General features: G+C 37.6%; 1 protein-coding gene across 1 annotated transcript; it reads left to right on the top strand.

Annotated features, from left to right (window-relative positions):
- The first annotated feature begins 1,297 nt into the window (after positions 1 to 1,297).
- On the top strand, positions 1,298 to 3,491 carry LOC130975954 (heat shock cognate 70 kDa protein-like). Its single transcript, XM_057900665.1, has 2 exons — positions 1,298 to 1,520; positions 1,810 to 3,491. Exons 1-2 carry the CDS (start codon positions 1,301 to 1,303, stop codon positions 3,489 to 3,491), a joined length of 1,902 nt encoding a protein of 633 aa, XP_057756648.1. The 5' UTR covers positions 1,298 to 1,300.
- The last annotated feature ends 16,255 nt before the right edge of the window (positions 3,492 to 19,746 follow it).

The raw sequence follows: 19,746 nt of genomic DNA, 5'->3' as shown, positions 1-19,746 counted from the left end.
TTCCCGCATTCTCCGCGTTCCCCGCAGGGCCCCATTCCCCATCTCCCTATGTTTAACATTCATATGGAAATTATAGTAAAAAATATCAAAAAAACAAAAAAACAAACTAAAAAATATTATTACAAACACACAAACATATCTTATCTAAGATTATAAGTCCAGAAATACAACATAGCAAATCATAGTCCATAAAATAAAATCTTAAAATGCAACTTCCATTATAAAGAAAGCAATAAAACAAAGTCTTTAACATCAAATATTCTTTCATTGTCGGCATAAAACTTCCAACAAACATCTCCATGTTCTCTGTTAAAACAATAGAGACAAATATGTTAACATACAGTGACGAGAATGGAAACAAACACGCAGATGCAGAAGTGGAGAGGAGAAGGACGCCGTGCCTGAGGAGAGAGAACGACGCGGTGAAGCTGCTAGGGTGACGGCGCAAGAGTGGCCGGTGGCTAGCTGTGAGGGTTTTGAAGTTTGAACAAAGTGGAGAGTGAGTGAGTGACTGGAGTCTAGAGAGTTGGGGTTTGGATGGGAATAGAGAGTTAGAGAGGGCGCAGCAACAAAGGTGAGAAGGGAATATAGGGTTAAGGTTTTTTAATGGGTGAAATTACTAAAATACCCCCTATGTTAGAAATAAAGTAAGAGTATTTAAGTAAGTTTAACAATTTGGGAAATTATCGGGGATGGGGCGGGGATCCCCGCTCGGGTCCCCGCGCCTGTCTCGGGAGAATTTTGCTCCCCATCCCCATCCCCACGGAGAAAACTCCCCACCATCGGGGCCCCATTTGGGGCGGTCCCCGCGGGGATCCCCACCTGCTGGGGATTTTTGACACCCCTAGAATGACTAGTTGATCTGGCAAAAAAAGATAAATTTGAGTAACTATTAACTTCATATCAAACCCAATTTTTTTTTATGAGAAGTGATGAAAAAAAATATTTTAGCGATTGCTATAAATTTTAAAATGCAATATCAAAAACAAATTTAAATAACTATTAATTTTAAAAACTACTCTAAAACTTAACTCTCAGAACTAGAGTTCCTTTTGTCTTCCATACAGATGTTAATGCCTTAAAGGCAACGAATAATTAAGCTTTACCCTCGATATTAGTATAAATGTATAATACCTTAATAAATTCATTTTATGGTTTCCAGGAACATAAATGAACTTTTATTAGTATATCTTTATCTTTCTCTCTCTTTATATATATATATATATATATACTCAGAAGCTATTCATATTCATCTTTCGATAATACACTGCTTCTCAGTTTTCACAAACAAACTTGAAGAATGGCAACAAAACATAAGGGTCGTGCAATAGGAATCGATCTTGGAACTACGTATTTCTGTGTTGCTGCATGGGAAGAACAGAATGGTCGTGCAGAGATTATTGTGAATGATCAAGGCAACAGAACAACACCTTCTTTCGTTGCCTTCACTGATTCTCAAAGATTGATTGGTGATGCTGCTAAAAATCAAGCTGCAGCCAACCCCTCCAACACAGTCTTTGGTAACATCTTTAGTTTCATCTCACTCACCATCATGTTAATTTCATGGGTTAATGGCATAATGTTTTGAACCATAAGATGATTTGTAGATATATAGCACAAATCTTCTTATTACCTTTTTGTCTCTTTGAGACCAACAATTAATCCTACTGCCAAACTTAAGTTAGTTAAGTATATTGCTAGTTACTAAATTCATCTAACTATATTACAGTAGTTTGGTCCATTAAACATGAAAAATATCACATCTTTCTGTCTTTCAACCTGTAATGAAGACATTTTACTTTTTTGTAGATGCTAAAAGGTTGATTGGCAGAAAATTCAAAGACCCCACAATTGAGAATGATCTTAAGTTATGGCCATTCAAGGTTGTATCTGGTGCTGATGACAAACCAATGATTATGGTGAACTACAAAGGCGAGGAAAAGTGTCTTGCTGCTGAAGAAATCTCATCTATGATCCTTACAAAGATGAAGGAGATTGCAGAGGCCTATTTGGAGTCTTCTGTGAAGAATGCAGTGATTACAGTTCCTGCATACTTCAATGACTCGCAGCGAAAAGCCACCAAGGATGCTGGTGTCATTGCTGACCTTAATGTGATTAGAATCATCAACGAACCAACTGCTGCAGCTCTTGCATATGGCCTTCAAAAGAGAGACAAATGTTCCGGAAAGCGAAATGTTTTCATATTTGATCTTGGTGGTGGTACCTTTGATGTGTCTCTAGTCACAATTGAAGGTGACAACATTGAAGTTAAGGCCACTGCCGGAGACACTCATCTGGGAGGGGAAGATTTTGATAACAGAATGGTGAGTCACTTGGTACAAGAGTTCATAAGAAAGAACAAAATAGACATTACTAGCGATCCCAGAGCACTGAGGAGGTTGAGAAATGAATGTGAGAAGGCGAAAAGGACACTCTCATATGCTAATGAGACTACTATTGAGATAGATGCTTTGTTTCAAGGCACTGATTTTCGTTTTTCTTTAACTCGTGCGAGGTTTGAGGAACTCAACAGGGACTTGTTTGAGAAGTGCATGGAGATTGCTCAGAAGTGTCTTGATGATGCTAAGATGCAGAAAAGAGAGATACATGATGTGGTCCTTGTTGGTGGATCTTCTAGAATCCCAAAAGTGCAGTGTTTATTACGCAATTTCTTTGAAGGAAAGGATCTTTGCAAGAGTATCAACCCGGATGAAGCCGTTGCTTATGGCGCCGCCGTCCAAGCTGCATTGTTGAGTAAAGACTACAGCATTGTGCCAAACTTGGTTTTGGTGGATGTCACTCCTCTTTCTCTTGGTACACAAATAAGAGGAGATTTGATGGATGTTGTAATTCCTAGGAATACCATCATTCCTTCAAAAAGAAGTGCTTTATATGGTACAGCTGAAGATTATCAATCCAATGCTTCAATTATGGTGTATGAAGGTGAAAGGACAAAAGCCAGTGACAATAATTTGCTTGGAATGTTTTCGCTTTCGGGCCTTCCTCGGGTTTCTAGAGGCCATCCTATCAATGTTAGCTTTGAACTGGATTTTGATGGTATCTTAAAGGTTAGTGCTGAGGATGAAACAACTGGTAACAAGAATGGAATCACCATTACTAATGAGAAAGGAAGACTCTCAAGTGCTGAAATTAATAGAATGATTGAAGAAGCTGCGTCGTTCAGGGAAGAGGATGAGAATTTCAAGAAGATGGTGGAAGCAAAGAATGCTTTGGATGATTATATTTACGGGATGGAGAAATATATGAAGGATTTTTATGTAAGGTCTAAGATTTCGCCTTCCGAAAAGCAGAGAATTAAGGCTGCATTGAGAGAGGGAAAAAGTATGATTCAGAATGAGCATCAAACTGAAGCTTCTGTGTTTGAGAACTATCTTAAAAAATTGCAGAACATTTGTCAACCAATAGTGAATTTAGTGATCAAAGAGGCTGGATACAGTTTTGATGGTTTTGTCCTTTCGGATTATTATTAGGAAGAAAGTTTAGCGAAATTTCCTTTTGGCATGCATCAACTTCAGCTTACTCTTTATTTTTGTTATGCCTTTGTTTTGTGTTGCATCCTTGATGAAAATGGAAGGCTCTACTTTATCTTTTGTTAATAGTTTAAGCATCAAGACATGACAGTGATTAATGAATGTGAGTAGTGCTACATTTGACCAAAATCTCTCTCATTCTTATTTTTGTTTCTCAAAGATTCCAATATAAATAAGGATTACTAATATGATACATACATATAGTACAGTGCTCAGGTATAAGAAAAGTAGAAAATGTCAACAAAACATAATTGGAACCGATCCTGGAACTATGCACTGGTGTGTTGTTTATCAGCTTATAACTTTCTTTTTTGTATTGTTTATTAATTAAATAAATTTTAATTATCTATTTATTATATTTTATATTGACGGTTGTGATTTAAATTTATAATTTAAGATTTAACATTTTTTTTTATAGATACCGAGACATAGAACCCAAAATAAAAGAAAACCAAATTGTCCTACAGAAAGCAATTTTAATGAAGTATGCATGAAACTTTAAAAAAATACATAAGGACATAGAAAAAAAAAACATTTCAACTGAGATTCATGTTTTTATCATGTCAATTTATCTAAATAAGTATTCATTTCTCAAAATTCATGAAAGATGTTTCAATTGCTTAGTCTAGTGCAACATTTTTTAATAGTCAAAACTAACGCTCTTGTAAAGCGCAATCCGAGGTTTCTTGCGAGGTTTCTTCAAGATAGAGACTTACTGCTACTTTATAATCCACTTCGATGTAAATATTCATGTATCCAAAGTTTAAAGTTAAATCTAACCATAACAGAATACTCTAAAATTCTGCTAAAATCATTGTATACTTGTCTAGATTTGCACTATAACAAGCTCAAAATTTATCTTTATGGTCTCTTAATATACCTCCGTAAGTCGCTTGACTGTCCTTTGTAACAGAGTCATCAGAGTTCAGCTTAGTGAAGCAAGGGTTTGGGAGAATTCAACGGATTTATTTTTCAACAAAGTACCAAACTCTTTTATTTGTCCGAGTTATCTACTCATGTACTGAGTTATACTCTTTAGCTAAGTACACAATCAAACCATGGATATTACCTTCATCTACTGAATTATCCCTCTCAAAAAATGCTTGTTGCAACGATAACAAAGAGAACTTAGAGTGCAGTAAAACACTAGGGCCAAAAAACGCTATGATAATGGGATTAAGATGGTAAGTTCTTTAACAATAAGGAAAAGAGGGGTTGACTAAAGAACGTACTGGAACTCAATGAAGTGTCAATGATCTTTTATATATTTTTTGCAACTCTGCAGTTACGAAGGACGTGGAGCAAAGACTCTGAAAAAGAATCACAAATCAGGTAAGTATCCTCTTTGACATGTGCCTGCGAACTCAAACCTCATTTGTCAAAAAGGCTTCATTAGCAACTAATCAAAGAAAGGTGCGCATCTTTTGGTGGGCTTCAACTTTCCAAATTTTCAAAAAGAAATAAGCCTTAGAGTCCTCAGGGACGTTCAAGTAGATAGAAAACGTTGATTTAATGCTAAATTTACTATTAGAATTAAGAAGTTACGCTACTTAATCATCCCCAAATTTGTTTCCGGAGCTTTCAAGGATGAAAAAATATGGACTTAGTCCTCCTAAAACCTCATCAATTTTACCTAAATTTCAATTGTCATTTTTCGCACTAACCATGTCGTTCGGCATATCATCTGATATTTTTGGTTGAGCAAAATCTTTAAATTTATTCACGCTCGAAATCTAATGATCTTTTCAAAATTGAGTGCTATCACCATCACTGATCCACCATATTAAATTCCTTTTAAATTTGGGCCATACTTAAATGATACCCTTTTTAAGCATTTGAGCAAAATTTGAACTTTTTGACAATGAGCATGGTATTCTCCCCCACATATATATTTTTTCTTCTTATCTATGGAGCATTCCTGTTTCGTACCAAGTTCTATGCTAATTTCATGAAATTAGCATTGTTTATTATTCTGGCTTAACTCGCCAAATTTTTTTTATAAACACTTTTCCCAACTAATCAAATGGACCTTACTACTAGCTCTGCTGCTGTCCTACACAAAATTTTTGCAGACTTGATCAACTTTATTACATATACTGAGTGATAGTCTCATTATTTACATGAGATAAAAAGAGATAGTTGCTAATGCTACCAAAATGACCATACAAGAGAGAATTTTTGTCTTTTCTTAAGTACTAAGCTGACATGTCATTCTATTAACAATAAAATGAAAATCTTTTTTTTTTTAATGCAATAAAGAAATTCTCAAATATTTACTCAAATTAAATGTCGGCTTCATTTCTAAAGCTCTACTCAATTCTAACTTTCTCTACTTAATTCTAACTTTTTTACCAAATATTTTAAAATTTAAAAGTTAGAAGTACTCCATTTTTGATATATTTTGTCGGAATAAATTGTTATTTGTAATATATATATATATATATATATATATATAAAAGGAAACTAGGTTTTTTTTTTGTTAAGATTTAGTTAGTATATATTCTAAGAGTATTAATAAAATTTTTTAATTATTTATTTTAATAAATACATAATAAATACATTAAAAAATAATTTTTTTATAAAAATTTATGATGTCCAAACACTGACACGGACACGGAACACGACATAGGACACGTTGAGACGCGAATTTTAGAATCTTATAAGATACAGACACACGCATACATATAAAATATAAAATATTTTTTAGATAAATCGTAATGATATTTTGATATTTTATTGATATCAAAATATAAATTAATTTTTTAATTATTTTTAATGTCTTATTTTAATAAATAACAAGTTTAATCACCCGTGCCATGCACGTAATAAGATTGAAATTATAATTTTAAGTTTTTATGTTAAATTTCATTTTAATTATAATAATTTAATTAATAAAAGAATAACTTGTATGCGTTGTTTTTCTTTTCTTAATATAGTGTTAATTGTATTAACTATAAAATAGTTATTTAATCTACTTTTTTTCAATAAATCAGGCATATATACTCAATATGATCATAAATAATCTAGTAATACTCAATATGATTTTATAAGTTCTCCTTTTCCGGTTAAGAGTCCAATAACATCTAATTTAAAAAAAAAGACGAATTAAAAGCATGAAATTAAAGACAAATAAATGAAACAACAACAACAACAATAACAACATAATAATAATAATAATAATAATAATAATAATAATAATAATAATAATAATAATTAACTACGCGCCAAATAAGTTAGCTTTTTCATTTGTTTGTCTCAATATATCAGTATAATCGAGAAAATTGAAATGATTGTCAGGAATGTTACGATCATCGATCGTATTTACTATACGTGACTCCTTCTTAAAGGTTATTCTACACACATGTGTAGTCGGAAGATAAATTCCGCTTGATTCCTCAATCAGAAAATTTGAGAAGACATAAACTTTTCCCTCGATCAGATCATTCTCAAACATCTTTGCCAAATAATTCTTCATTGAACAATGGATTTTATCACACTGTAAAACAAATTAAAAACGAAGACTATTAGCACTTACAACTCTATTAAATCGCACTGTGGTTGATTCCTCCAAGAGTTTACTCACGAAATAAAGTTAAAATGTGAACAGTAAATATATATAAACTGGACCTAGCATCACTCGAAGAAATCATGTAGAATAATCAACCTATCTTATCATCCATGAGAACCATTTTTAGATAAGTTGTCTTACTCTTGTCAAATTTGGATGGAACTTTCCATAACCTTATAATCCTTACCTTTATTTTTCAAACCTTTTCATTACATAATCTACTACAGGTAATACTATTGATAAAATCATAACTTGTAGTCATTAGGTATGGAAAATAATAAAAAGAAAAAGAAATACGAATAAGTACGAATTTTGTAAATGAAAAATAATTGAAACAATTGACTATTACGATTTTTATATATATATACTAATTACAAACGATATGAATTTTTAATAGAGATACTTGATACTAATAGAAAAAAATTATATAAATAGAAATTATTTAATTTCAATTTCAATTTCATATAACAAAACAGTGGTTTTCAAAAATTATGGAATCTTTTTTTGACATATGTACTATGCCATACGTATAAATTATACGGGTTATTATATCAATTCATATATATGCATAACAAAACAGTTTAATATTACATATTTTTTACATTAATTATATGCCAATATTTTAAAAAAAGAGATAAAAGAAGAGATATATAAATATGTATAATATTATTGCTATATATGAAGCAGTTTTGTATTGCTTTAATTATAGAGACTTACTATAATTATATAAAATTTAATTTGAGGAAATATTTTCCCTTGTCATAAATAATATACTAAAACTGTTAGTATATTATCTTCTTTATGGTTAATTGAATTTATCAATAATTTTCCTGTGTAAATCGTTATTACCCAGTTTTTAATAATTACTTAATATACAAAATTTGAAATTAGAAATTGTTATTACTAATTCAATTAACTGGTTAATTGAGTAATAATTGTCAAATTATTAAGGTGCAAAATCATTGATTTACTCAATTGATTTTCATATATTATTTATATTTCAAGTAATAATTTGAAATTATATTATTTACCTAGTTAATAATACTATTATTAAAAAAAAATTTTTGCATTGATTTTTAAATCAATTATTAAATAATTATTTTGTTAAGATAATTGTTTATAAATTATTTCAAATTATATTTTGTTAAGATATAATTATTTAGATTATTACTCATGACACAGGTATAATTTTATTTTATACCAATTAATCAATTATAATTATATGACACGGGTGTCATTTCAATTTTATCTACGGATTATTTTCCATAATAATATACAACATATTATTTATCGTGATAATTTGATTTGATTGATTTCTAATTATTTACATACATAAATGATTAAAATATATAACATAAATATCGTTATTATTATAATTCTATGATATAATTATAATTAACATATTTTATCATAATTAAATATTAATTTGATATAATTATAATAAAAATACTTTTCCAAAATAATATAATCTACTATTATTCATCCACTAATTATTTGGCAATAAACCTTAATATGATTTTTTACATTTTCGCTATGGAAAATAACTACTTAGATATACCAAATAATATATAACATATTATTACCTGTATAAGTTAAGGCACAAAGAGAGAATTTAATTAAGGTCATTGAAACTTTCACCAAACAGAATATGACCTCAATCGAATAAAAAATGGTACTCGATTTTGCATTAATTAGCTAGTCGAAGAAATAACATACTCATTCATTATTCATGTTTTATTATATTTTTTAAATAATATATAGAAAACATATATTCTCTGTATAAGAATGTGACTATTAGTAATTTTATTAATAAACCTTTTTTTAAACTATTACTAATTTCAATTTTAATAGAAAATCTAAGGAAATAATTTCGTTTGCCATAAATAATATACTAAAACTGTTAGTATATTATCTTCTATATGGTTAATTGAATTTATCAATGATTTTTCCGTGTAAATCGTTATTACCAGTTTTTAATAACTACTTAATATACAAAACTTGAAATTGGAAATTGTTATTACTAATTCAATTAACTGGTTAATTGAGTAATAATTGTCAAATTATTAAGGTGCAAAATCATTGATTTACTCAATAGATTTCCATATATTATTTATATTTCAAGTAATAATTTGAAATTATATTATTTACCCAGTTAATAATACTATTATTAATAATTATTTTTTGCATTGATTTTTAAATCAATTATTAAATAATTATTTTTGTTAAGATAATTGTTTATAAATTATTTCAAATTATATTTTGTTAAGATATAATTATTTAGATTATTACTCATGGCACGGGTATAATTTCATTTTATACCAATTAATCAATTATAATTATATGACACGGGTGTAATTTTAATTTTATCCACCGATTATTGGCAAATAAATTTTATTCCAATTATAAATAAAATATGTTTCTATTGACAAATAAATTGTCTTTAGATCAACGATTTAATATATGTAGGTTCATTTTTTGTCAAATATAATGAAAATAAAGAAAATAAAGGATAAAAATAAATTTAATAATATCTGACACTACTTTATTTTATTAAATTATTTAAAAATAGCACATCCACAAAGAATAATCGTAATATATAAATTGAGGCAATAATTTAAAATTCTATAATTATAATTTAATCAAATACTAATAGTAAAACCAAATTACCTAAACAATATTGAACCTATTCTAGTCCTTAGTCACCTATAGTATAGAATCATTCTTGTAACGACAACCAACTGAAATAACATCGTAAGTTTCAATATTTAGAATTCGTGCAAAATCAGACCATCCTCTTGTTAGATAAGCTTCATCATCCGCTATCCATGTAATGCGGCAAGGTATAGAATTGCCACACCGAGAAACCAAACTAACTCTTATTCCCCTCAATGGTATTGTATGTGTTACGGTAGGTAACCGGAGATAAATGAGATGGATGGCGTTGAGTGGCCCAAGTGTATGAAGGAGGAGAACTCCGGATGGATCTGCAACTCGGGAGGCTCCGTCCGACTTGCGCGCGTGAGTGAATGGGGGGTGGTACCTGCAAAGACACTCCGATGCCTAAGTTAGCAAGAGTGTGAGCAGGTCTAGAGAGTATTGGGCTTTGAGATACCTGAGGGGTGTCAGTGTACTTATAGTGATGAGCCAATAACCACCGTTGAAGTAGTGCCGCATCTTTAGGATGCTAACCGTCCCATTATCTTAGGGAGGTTAAGATATGGCTTTATGAAGCGGTTAGAGAGATTTTAGGGGCGTTTACTCATTTGAATGAGTGATTATCTGCCAGCTAATCTCATGTCCGACTTCTTTAGAGCAAGTCGTGGTGAACACCGACTTCTTGTGTGAAGGTCGGCGCTTAGCTAGGCTTAACCTGTTAGGCCTTTTAATTGGACCTGGGCCCTTAACATTGGGCCAGGGTATGAACAGTGCCCCTACTTGAGCCCAAGATCCTTTTAAGGCTTGGGTTCAAGTATTTAACTCGGGTTCGTAGCCGACTTTCACGGGTTTTGAAACCGACGTGATTTTCGCGACCTTTTGTTTCTGACAGTTACGTCAATTCAAGCGTCGTGTCCGTTGGGGAAGCGTTTAGGGATTGGGGGCTTTGGTAACGGTGCAATCACATTAATGACTACCTCGTTTTTACCATTATGCCCCTTAGTGTATTTATAAATGTTTTCCCTCTCTTCTATTTTTCCGTTTCTGCAATCTTTCAAACTTCTTTTTCCCTTGCTCGTGCTGTATTCTTGTGTTCGAAGATTTCCGCTCTCTCCAACCTTCATTTCTTGGATAAAGGTTAGTTTTATTTCTTCCATGTCATGCCTTATGTTTGCATGTTTTGTTTTGTGAGTGGATAGGTTGGCCTGTAGATTCTAGCTTCGTATCTCTCCTCTTTAGGGGCCGTGTTTTTTTATTTTTCTTTTTCTTTTTTCCTTTTGTAGGTTTTTGCCACTTTTCTTTATATAAAAAATGGCTTCCGTAGACGTTCTTTCTCAGTGGGTTGATGTTACGGTCCTTGGGGAGGAACCGTTGGTCGATGCTGAGTTTATCACTCATCTTCGTACTCATCACAGGCTCTGTACTTCGGAGGAGGACGAGCCAAAATATGAACTGATAATCCCGGGTCCTGAAGACCGGGTCTATTTTGGGAGAGTTAATGAGGCGGCCCTTCATTTTTTCTTCATGTATGAATGTATGATCACCCGCTTGGGTGTTTTTCTTCCTTTCTCGGATTTCGAGATATCTGTTTTGCGCCACTGTAGAGTTGCCCCTACTCAACTTCACCCCAATTCTTGGGGTTTTTTGAAGATCTATCAGTTTATTAGCCATGCTCTGGACTTTCCGACCTCTTTGAGGATTTTCTTCTTTCTCTTTCATATGACTAAGCCCTTTAGTGGGCTGAATAACAAACAGCAATGGGTATCCTTCCGAGCCATACAAGGTCGGAGGATTTTCACCCTTTTTGACGAATCCTTTCACGACTTCAAAAACTATTTTTTCAAAGTACAAGCTGTAGAGGGTCACCATCCCTTCTTCCTTGATGAGCACTCTTCCCCTCGCTTTCCCCTTTATTGGTTGGCGGCCTCCCCTTGTGAAAAGTATGGTCCAGATGACCTGGACGAGGTGGAGGCTGCCATTGTGGGGTTTTTCCGAGAAGCGTGGGGGAGGGCCCCATACTTGGATACCAGAAAAATCCTCCAGGGAACGCCGACTTTTGTTCAATCTCAATTAGGTAGTGCATGCATTCCTGATTTCCGAGTTGTTTCTACCGACTTGAATGTTGCCGACTTATAACTGTTGGTTGTTTTTCTTGTAGATATGGCAAGGAAGAATGCTCAGGAGGCTTACTAAAGGGTCCGGGAGGCTAAAGCGAAGTCCCGGGCTAGGTCCGGGGGTGCCAGAGCAGTCATCTCCCCTCCTCCTCCTCCTCCTAGGAATGTGGGCACTCCCTCTCAATCCATTGTCATTTCTTCCTCAAGTTTGTCTCGACCACCCCCTTCTGCCCAAATTCTCTCCGAGCCAGAGAAGAAGAAGCGCAAGACTTCAGAGTCTGGCTCTTCTTTGGATGGTGGGGTTAAGGCGGATGCTCTTGCATTCGTCCGAAAGAACATCTATCCTTATATAAGCATGGATGATGTTTCTGTTCGGAACCACCTCACCGCTCTGGCCGAGGAGAGTTTTAGGGCGGCGGGTGTTTGTGGCAAACTTTTGGACATTTTTGAGAAGACTCCCCTCAGCTCTTTGGGGGCATCCTCGAAGGTTGAGGAGTTGGAGGGGAGGCTTCTTATTTTTGAAAAACATGAGAAGGAGTTGAAGGAGGAGAGAGATAAATTGAGGAAGGAGAGGGATCACCTTAGGGAGGAGGTGGGTAAGCTGCGGGCTCAATGTACTTTGGAGGCAAATTTGAGGAAAACAGCACAAGACAGCTATCACAGTTTATTTCAAGATATTGTGGCTGTGAGGAAGGACTTGCTGAATTCTCGGAATGCGTACGCCGAGTTGGAAGATTCTATTGCTGATGGGGCCGAGGAGTCTTGGAGAATTTTCCTTGAACAAGTCAGAGTTATCGCTCCCGACTTGGATCTTTCTCCTTTACATCCTGATAAGGTAGTTATTGATGGTGCAATCGTTGATCATCCTGTCCCCGAGGTTGTTTCTGAGTCGGATCTGAAGACTCGGGGGCAGAGGATTATTGAGTCTCCTCCTCATTCTAAAGATGCTCCGAGTTCTTCCTCCGTTCCTCCGACTGGTCCTGGCGGCGCCCCTCCTGAGTCTGGCGGTGATGATTCCTCTACTCCTTTGAAAAGATAACTTTATTTTTTATGGCTATATGGGGGCTCGGCCTGTGAGCTCCCCCTTTTTTAAACTTGTTTATGTGTTGTTGGTCGTGTGGACAATTTTCCTTTGGCCTTTTAAAGCCGTAAACAAAAGCGTTTTCTGGCGAATGCCCTTTTAAATAAGGGGGTGAATATAAATGCCCTTTTTTGGATAAGGGTTTTGAGTTATCTTGTGCGTGCATGCTTTCTAATTTCGATATTTCAAAAATTCTTTTGATCTCTTTCTGAAAACCTTTTTGTTGGCTTGTATCGTTTTTGTTTAAGGGCTTTTATGCAGCCTTTAAACTCTTCTCAGGTTTTCTAATCTCTCTTTGTTATCCTTTATACTCAGCTTTTGCTTTGGTGAGCTTTTTATGACTTAGATTGTTTTTGTGATGCGTTTTTCATCGACTCGGAGTATTTCCGAGTTTGTTTTACTCGGGTTCATGTCTTGACTTAAGAGTCGGACTGTTCCCGAGTTTTTTACGATCAACTCATACAACCTCTTTACGCCGACTTGTACCTCGTCGTTTTATCCTGACGACCATCTAGGTCGGTTCATGGGATTTTCACGTTTTGTCGAGCTTAAGTCGGCGCGTTTCGTAGGAAAACTTAGAAAAAATAAAGAAGGATACTATAAGAGATATTGTAAATGAAAAAGATCTTTATTAATTAGGAAGGTACCTTCTTGCTACTAAGGGTCTTTGATAGCCTATTTTCCCTTAGCCTCTACTATGATGCCTCGTTAAAAACCCTTCTCCAGAAAAAACCCTTTTGGGAAAAAATCATGAAGTTGGGAAAAGAGTACATCAGGGAGTAGAGTTCGCTTCTAACTGTAGTACCTTTTCATATTACAAGCATGCCACGACCTTGGTAGCTCAGTTCCGCTTAGGTCGGTTATTTTATAATAACCTTTCCCTAATACTTCTTTGATTTTGTATGGTCCCTTCCAATTTGCGGCGAGCTTTCCTTCTCCTGATTTGTTGATTCCAATGTCGTTTCTGATTAGGACCAAGTCGTCTGCTGCAAACGTTCTTCGAATGACTTTCTTATTGTACCTGGCAGTCACCCTTTGTTTTAACGCCGTTTCTTTTATCTGGGCTCTTTCCCGGACTTCGGGGAGCAAGTCGAGCTCCTCTTTGTGTCCTTGTATATTTCCGACCTCATCATGGAGAATTACCCTTGGGCTTTGCTCATTGATTTCTATCGGAATCATGGCTTCCACGCCATAGACTAGTCGGAAGGGTGTTTCTCCTGTGGCGGATTAAGGAGTTGTCCTATAAGCCCATAACACTTGAGGAAGCTCTTCAGCCCAAGCTCCCTTTGCTTCCTGTAGTCTTTTCTTTAATCCTGCCAGTATGACCTTGTTAGCTGCCTCGGCTTGCCCATTGGCTTGTGGATGTTCCACCGAGGTGAACTGGTGCTTGATTTTTAGACTGGCTACTAGATTTCTGAAGGTGGCATCGGTAAATTGGGTTCCATTATCTGTAGTGATGGAACAAGGTATCCCGTATCTTGTGATGATATTTTTGTAGAGGAATCTCCGACTTCTTTGAGCGGTGATGGTGGCCAACGGTTCTGCTTCTATCCACTTTGTGAAGTAATCTATTCCCACGATCAAGTATTTGACTTGTCCTGGTGCTTGGGGAAAAGGACCTAACAAATCCATTCCCCATTTTGCAAAGGGCCAGGGAGAAGTGATACTGATGAGCTCTTCTGGTGGAGCTACGTGGAAATTTGCATGCATCTGACATGGTTGGCACTTTTTCACAAAGTCTGTGGCATCTTTCTGCAAGGTCGGCCAGTAGAATCCAGCTCGGATTACTTTTCTGGCTAATGACCTTGCTCCGAGATGGTTTCCGCAGATCCCACTGTGCACCTCCTCCAACACCTCGGCGGTTCTTGAGGTCGGTACGCATTTTAACAATGGCGTTGATATCCCTCTTCTGTAGAGGACATTTCTCACCAAAGTATAATGCTGTGCTTCCCTTCGGATCTTATTAGCTTCTTTTTCCTCCTTAGGGAGGATGTCGAATTTCAAGTATTCGACTAGGAGATTCATCCATCCGAGGTTTAAACCGACTACCTCAAGTACCTCTTGCTTATCTTCCGTTTTTGCTACTGAGGGTTCTTGGAGGGTTTCTTGAATTAGGCTTCTGTTGTTTCCTCCTGGTTTGGTACTTGCTAACTTGGATAGGGCATCCGCTCTGCTGTTTAGATCCTGAGTTATGTGTTTGACCTCGGTTTCTGCAAAGCGTCTAAGATGCTCCAAAGTTTTTTCCAAGTACTTCTTCATATTTGGGTCCTTTGCCTGATACTCTCCACTTATTTGGGAGGTCACCACTTGCGAGTCGCTGTATATCATCACCTTTGTAGCACTGACTTCTTCTGCTAATTTTAGCCCGGCGATCAAGGCTTCATATTCTGCCTGATTGTTTGAGGCTGGGAATTCAAATTTTAGAGAAACCTCAATCTGGGTTCCTCTTTCATCTACCAATATTATGCCTGCGCCGCTTCCTGTTTTGTTGGAGGATCCGTCTACATAGAGTTCCCATGTAGTCGGCTTTTCCTCTTGGTCTCCTGCGTATTCTGCTACGAAGTCGGCGAGACATTGAGCTTTAATTGCTGTCCGAGTTTCATATTTTAGATCGAATTTGGAGAGCTCTATTGCCCATTGAACCATTCTCCCTGCAACATCCGTCTTTTGGAGGATTTGCTTCATGGGTTGGTTTGTGCGGACTCTTATTGTGTGAGCCTGAAAGTAAGGTCGTAGCCTTCGTGAGGCTATCACTAAGGAGTAGGCAAACTTTTCGAGTTTGTGGTACCTTAGTTCAGGGCCTTGTAGTACCTTACTGATGAAGTAGACCGGGTGTTGTCCGACCTCATCTTCTCTTATCAGGGCTGACGAGACAGCCCTGTTTGCTACGGATAGGTATAGGACGAGGTCTTTTCCCGGTATTGGTCGGGTTAAGATAGGAGGTTGGCTTAGGAACTTTTTGAACTCTTGGAACGCCTCCTCGCATTCCGGAGTCCATTCAAACTGGCATCCCTTTCTTAATAAGGAGAATAGTGGAAGGGATTTTAGTGCCGATCCTGCCAAGAACCTGGAGAGGGCTGCAAGTCGGCCATTGAGCTGTTGAACCTCTCTCAAACAAGTCGGGCTTTTCATTTTTAGGATGGCTCTGCATTTATCGGGATTGGCCTCAATCCCCCTTTGTGTTAGCATGAACCCTAGAAATTTTCCTGCCTCGACCGCGAAGGCGCACTTTGCAGGATTTAGCCTCATCCCATGCAACCTTATAGTGTCAAAGACTTGTGAGAGGTCGGTTAAGAGGTCGATTTCTTCCTTGGTTTTTACTAGCATGTCGTCGACGTATACTTCCATCAAGCTCCCTAGGTGGGGAGAAAACACTTTATTCATCAGTCTTTGATACGTGGCTCCCGCATTCTTTAATCCGAATGGCATGACTACGTAGCAGTAGTTGGCTCTGGGTGTGATGAACGATGTTTTCTCCTGGTCGGGTTCGTACATCGGGATCTGGTTATATCCCGAGTAAGCGTCCATGAATGATAAGTATTGGTACCCCGAGCTGGAATCTACCAGGGTATCAATACTTGGTAAGGGATAAGGGTCCTTAGGACATGCCTTATTCAAGTCGGTATAGTCGACGCACATTCTCCATTTGCCATTCTATTTTTTGACTAGCACTACATTGGCTAGCCATGTTGGATACTTGACCTCTCTAATAAAGCCGGCTTCCAGGAGCGCCTGTACTTACTCTTCTACTATTATGGCTCGTTCTGGGCCGAGCTTGCGTCTTCTTTGCTGTACAGGTCGGGATCCTGGATAAGCCGAGAGCTTGTGGTACATGAGCTCGGGGTCAATCCCAGGCATGTCGGAGGCCTTCCAGGTGAAGAGATCGGAATTATCTCTTAGGAGCTTAGTCAACTCTTGTTTTAGAGTTTCCCCTAGGTTGGCTCCTATGTGAGTGTTTTTTCCTTCCTCCTCACCAACCTGTATCTCCTCGGTTTTTCCTCCCGGTTGTGGTCGCAACTCTTCTCTGGTCCTTGCACCGCCGAGCTCTATGGTATTAACTTCTCTGCCCTTTCCTCTTAGGTTTAGGCTTTCATTGTAGCACTTCCTTGCTAGCTTTTGATCTCCCCTTACCATTGCTATTCCCGCTGAGGTCGGGAATTTCATGCAGAGGTGAGGGGTAGATACCACTGCTCCGAGCCGATTTAGGGTAGTCCTGCCGATTAAGGCATTATATGCTGACCCCACATCGATGACTATGAAGTCTATACTCAGAGTTTTTGATTTTTCCCCTTTTCCAAAAGTAGTGTGAAGGGGTAAGAATCCTAGTGGTTTTATTGGCGTGTCCCCTAATCCGTATAGGGTGTCGGGGTAGGCTCTCAATTCCTTCTCATCTAACCCTAGCTTGTCGAAAGCAGGCTTGAAGAGGATGTCCGCCGAGCTTCCTTGGTCTACTAGGGTTCTGTGGAGATGGGCATTGGCTAGGATCATAGTTATCACTACGGGATCATCGTGCCCGGGAATTATCCCTTGCCCATCTTCTTTTGTAAATGAGATGGTAGGGAGGTCGGGTGATTCTTCTCCGACCTGGTAGACTCTTTTAAGATGTCTTTTGCGAGAGGATTTGGTGAGTCCCCCTCCCGCAAATCCTCCTGAGATCATGTGGATATGTCTTTCTGGGGTTTGCGGTGGTGGTCTCTTCTGTCTATATCATCTCGCTTTCTCTTTCCGTGACCGTCCGACCTTTCTGTGAGATATCTATCAAGCCGACCTTCTCTAGCCAGCTTTTCTATCACATTCTTGAGGTCGTAACAGTCGTTGGTGGAGTGACCATATATTTTATGGTACTCACAGTAGTCGCTGCGGCTCCCCCCTTTTTTATTTTTAATGGGTCTAGGGGGTGGCAGCCTTTCAGTGTGGCAAATCTCTCTGTATACATCCACTATAGAAGTTTTTAGAGGAGTATAAGAGTGATATTTCCTGGACCTCTCGAGACCGAGTTCTTCCTTCTTCTTGGCTTCCCTTTCCCTCTCCTTAGATGAGGGAGGGGGTCCAGGTCGCCAACTCAGGTCTCTTAACTTTGCATTCTCTTCCATATTGATGTACTTTTCGGCCCTTTCTTGTACATCACTTAGAGAAACGGGGTGTCTTTTAGATATGGACTGCGAGAAGGGACCTTCTCTAAGTCAATTGACTAACCCCATTATGACTGCCTCTGTGGGCAGGTCTTGGATCTCTAGACATGCTTTATTGAACCTTTCCATATAGGCTCGTAAAGACTCTCCGACCTCCTGTTTTATTCCCAGGAGGCTCGGTGCATGTTTCACCTTATCTTTCTGAATTGAGAACCTCATCAAAAACTTCCTTGAGAGGTCTTCAAAGCTAGTGATTGATCTCGGGGGAAGGCTATCGAACCACTTCATCGCCGCTTTTGACAAAGTGGTCGGAAAAGCTTTGCATCGAGTAGCGTCGGAGGCATCCGCTAGATACATCCGACTTTTGAAGTTGCTTAGGTGATGCTTCGGGTCTGTGGTCCCATCGTAGAGGTCCATATCAGGGCTTTTGAAGTTTCTCGGAACTTTTGCCCTCATTATGTCCTCGCTGAAAGGATCCTCTCCACCCGAGGGTTGATCTTCTTGATCATCGCGGGAGTTATGACCCTTGAGGGAGGATTCTAGCTGTAAGAGTTTTCTTTCTAACTCTTTTCGCCGTTCTATCTCCTCTTTTAGGTACTTCTCTGTTTTCCTTTGTTTCTCCCGCTCTTGTTCTAACTGCTCCAGACGGCTGTGGACTAACCCCATTAGCTCGGTTATGTGGGATGGTCCGCCTTTTTCCGATTCTCGCTCGTCTGAGGGGTTTGCCTTCGGGTTTTTTTACCCCGGAGGTGCCCTCTCTATGCTGATCATTAACTTCTTGGTGGAGGGTTAAATCCACATTGTCGTTACCTGCGTTCAGATTCTCTTCCTCGGAATCCGTTTCCGCATGGACTTCTTCGTGGAATCTATCCGCCATCAATGGGTGATCTCTCGGGTCCCCGGCAACGGCGCCAATGTTACGGTAGGTAACCGGAGATAAATGAGATGGATGGCGTTGAGTGGCCCAAGTGTATGAAGGAGGAGAACTCCGGATGGATCTGCAACTCGGGAGGCTCCGTCCGACTTGCGCGCGTGAGTGAATGGGGGGTGGTACCTGCAAAGACACTCCGATGCCTAAGTTAGCAAGAGTGTGAGCAGGTCTAGAGAGTATTGGGCTTTGAGATACCTGAGGGGTGTCAGTGTACTTATAGTGGTGAGCCAATAACCACCGTTGAAGTAGTGCCGCATCTTTAGGATGCTAACCGTCCCATTATCTTAGGGAGGTTAAGATATGGCTTTATGAAGCGGTTAGAGAGATTTTAGGGGCGTTTACTCATTTGAATGAGTGATTATCTGCCAGCTAATCTCATGTCCGACTTCTTTAGAGCAAGTCGTGGTGAACACCGACTTCTTGTGTGAAGGTCGGCGCTTAGCTAGGCTTAACCTGTTAGGCCTTTTAATTGGACCTGGGCCCTTAACATTGGGTCAGGGTATGAACAGTATGCATGCAAAAGAAAGCTGGTAATTTCTGAAAAAAATCAAAATATGTTAAAAAATTATTCTAATAATGAACAGCTTAAACTAAGAAAATTTAAATTTATTACCAATAGTTGAAATTGCATATCTGAATTTGTCACGAATTTAGCAAAACTGAACTGAAATTGAGGGAATTCAATTTCATTATGTGCTCTACTTCGAAGATTTT

The sequence above is a fragment of the Arachis stenosperma genome, chromosome 4, assembly GCF_014773155.1.
Source record: "Arachis stenosperma cultivar V10309 chromosome 4, arast.V10309.gnm1.PFL2, whole genome shotgun sequence".
Lineage (NCBI taxonomy): Eukaryota > Viridiplantae > Streptophyta > Magnoliopsida > Fabales > Fabaceae > Arachis > Arachis stenosperma.
The sequence above is the reverse complement of the archived record's forward strand: the minus strand, read 5'-3'. Positions and strand labels throughout refer to the sequence as shown.

Coding starts and splice junctions, on each gene's coding strand:
- LOC130975954 (XM_057900665.1), top strand. CDS start 1,301: ATGGCAACAAAACATAAGGGTCGTGCAATAGGAATCGATCTTGGAACT. Junction 1,521..1,809: donor CCCCTCCAACACAGTCTTTG/GTAACATCTTTA, acceptor ACTTTTTTGTAG/ATGCTAAAAGGTTGATTGGC.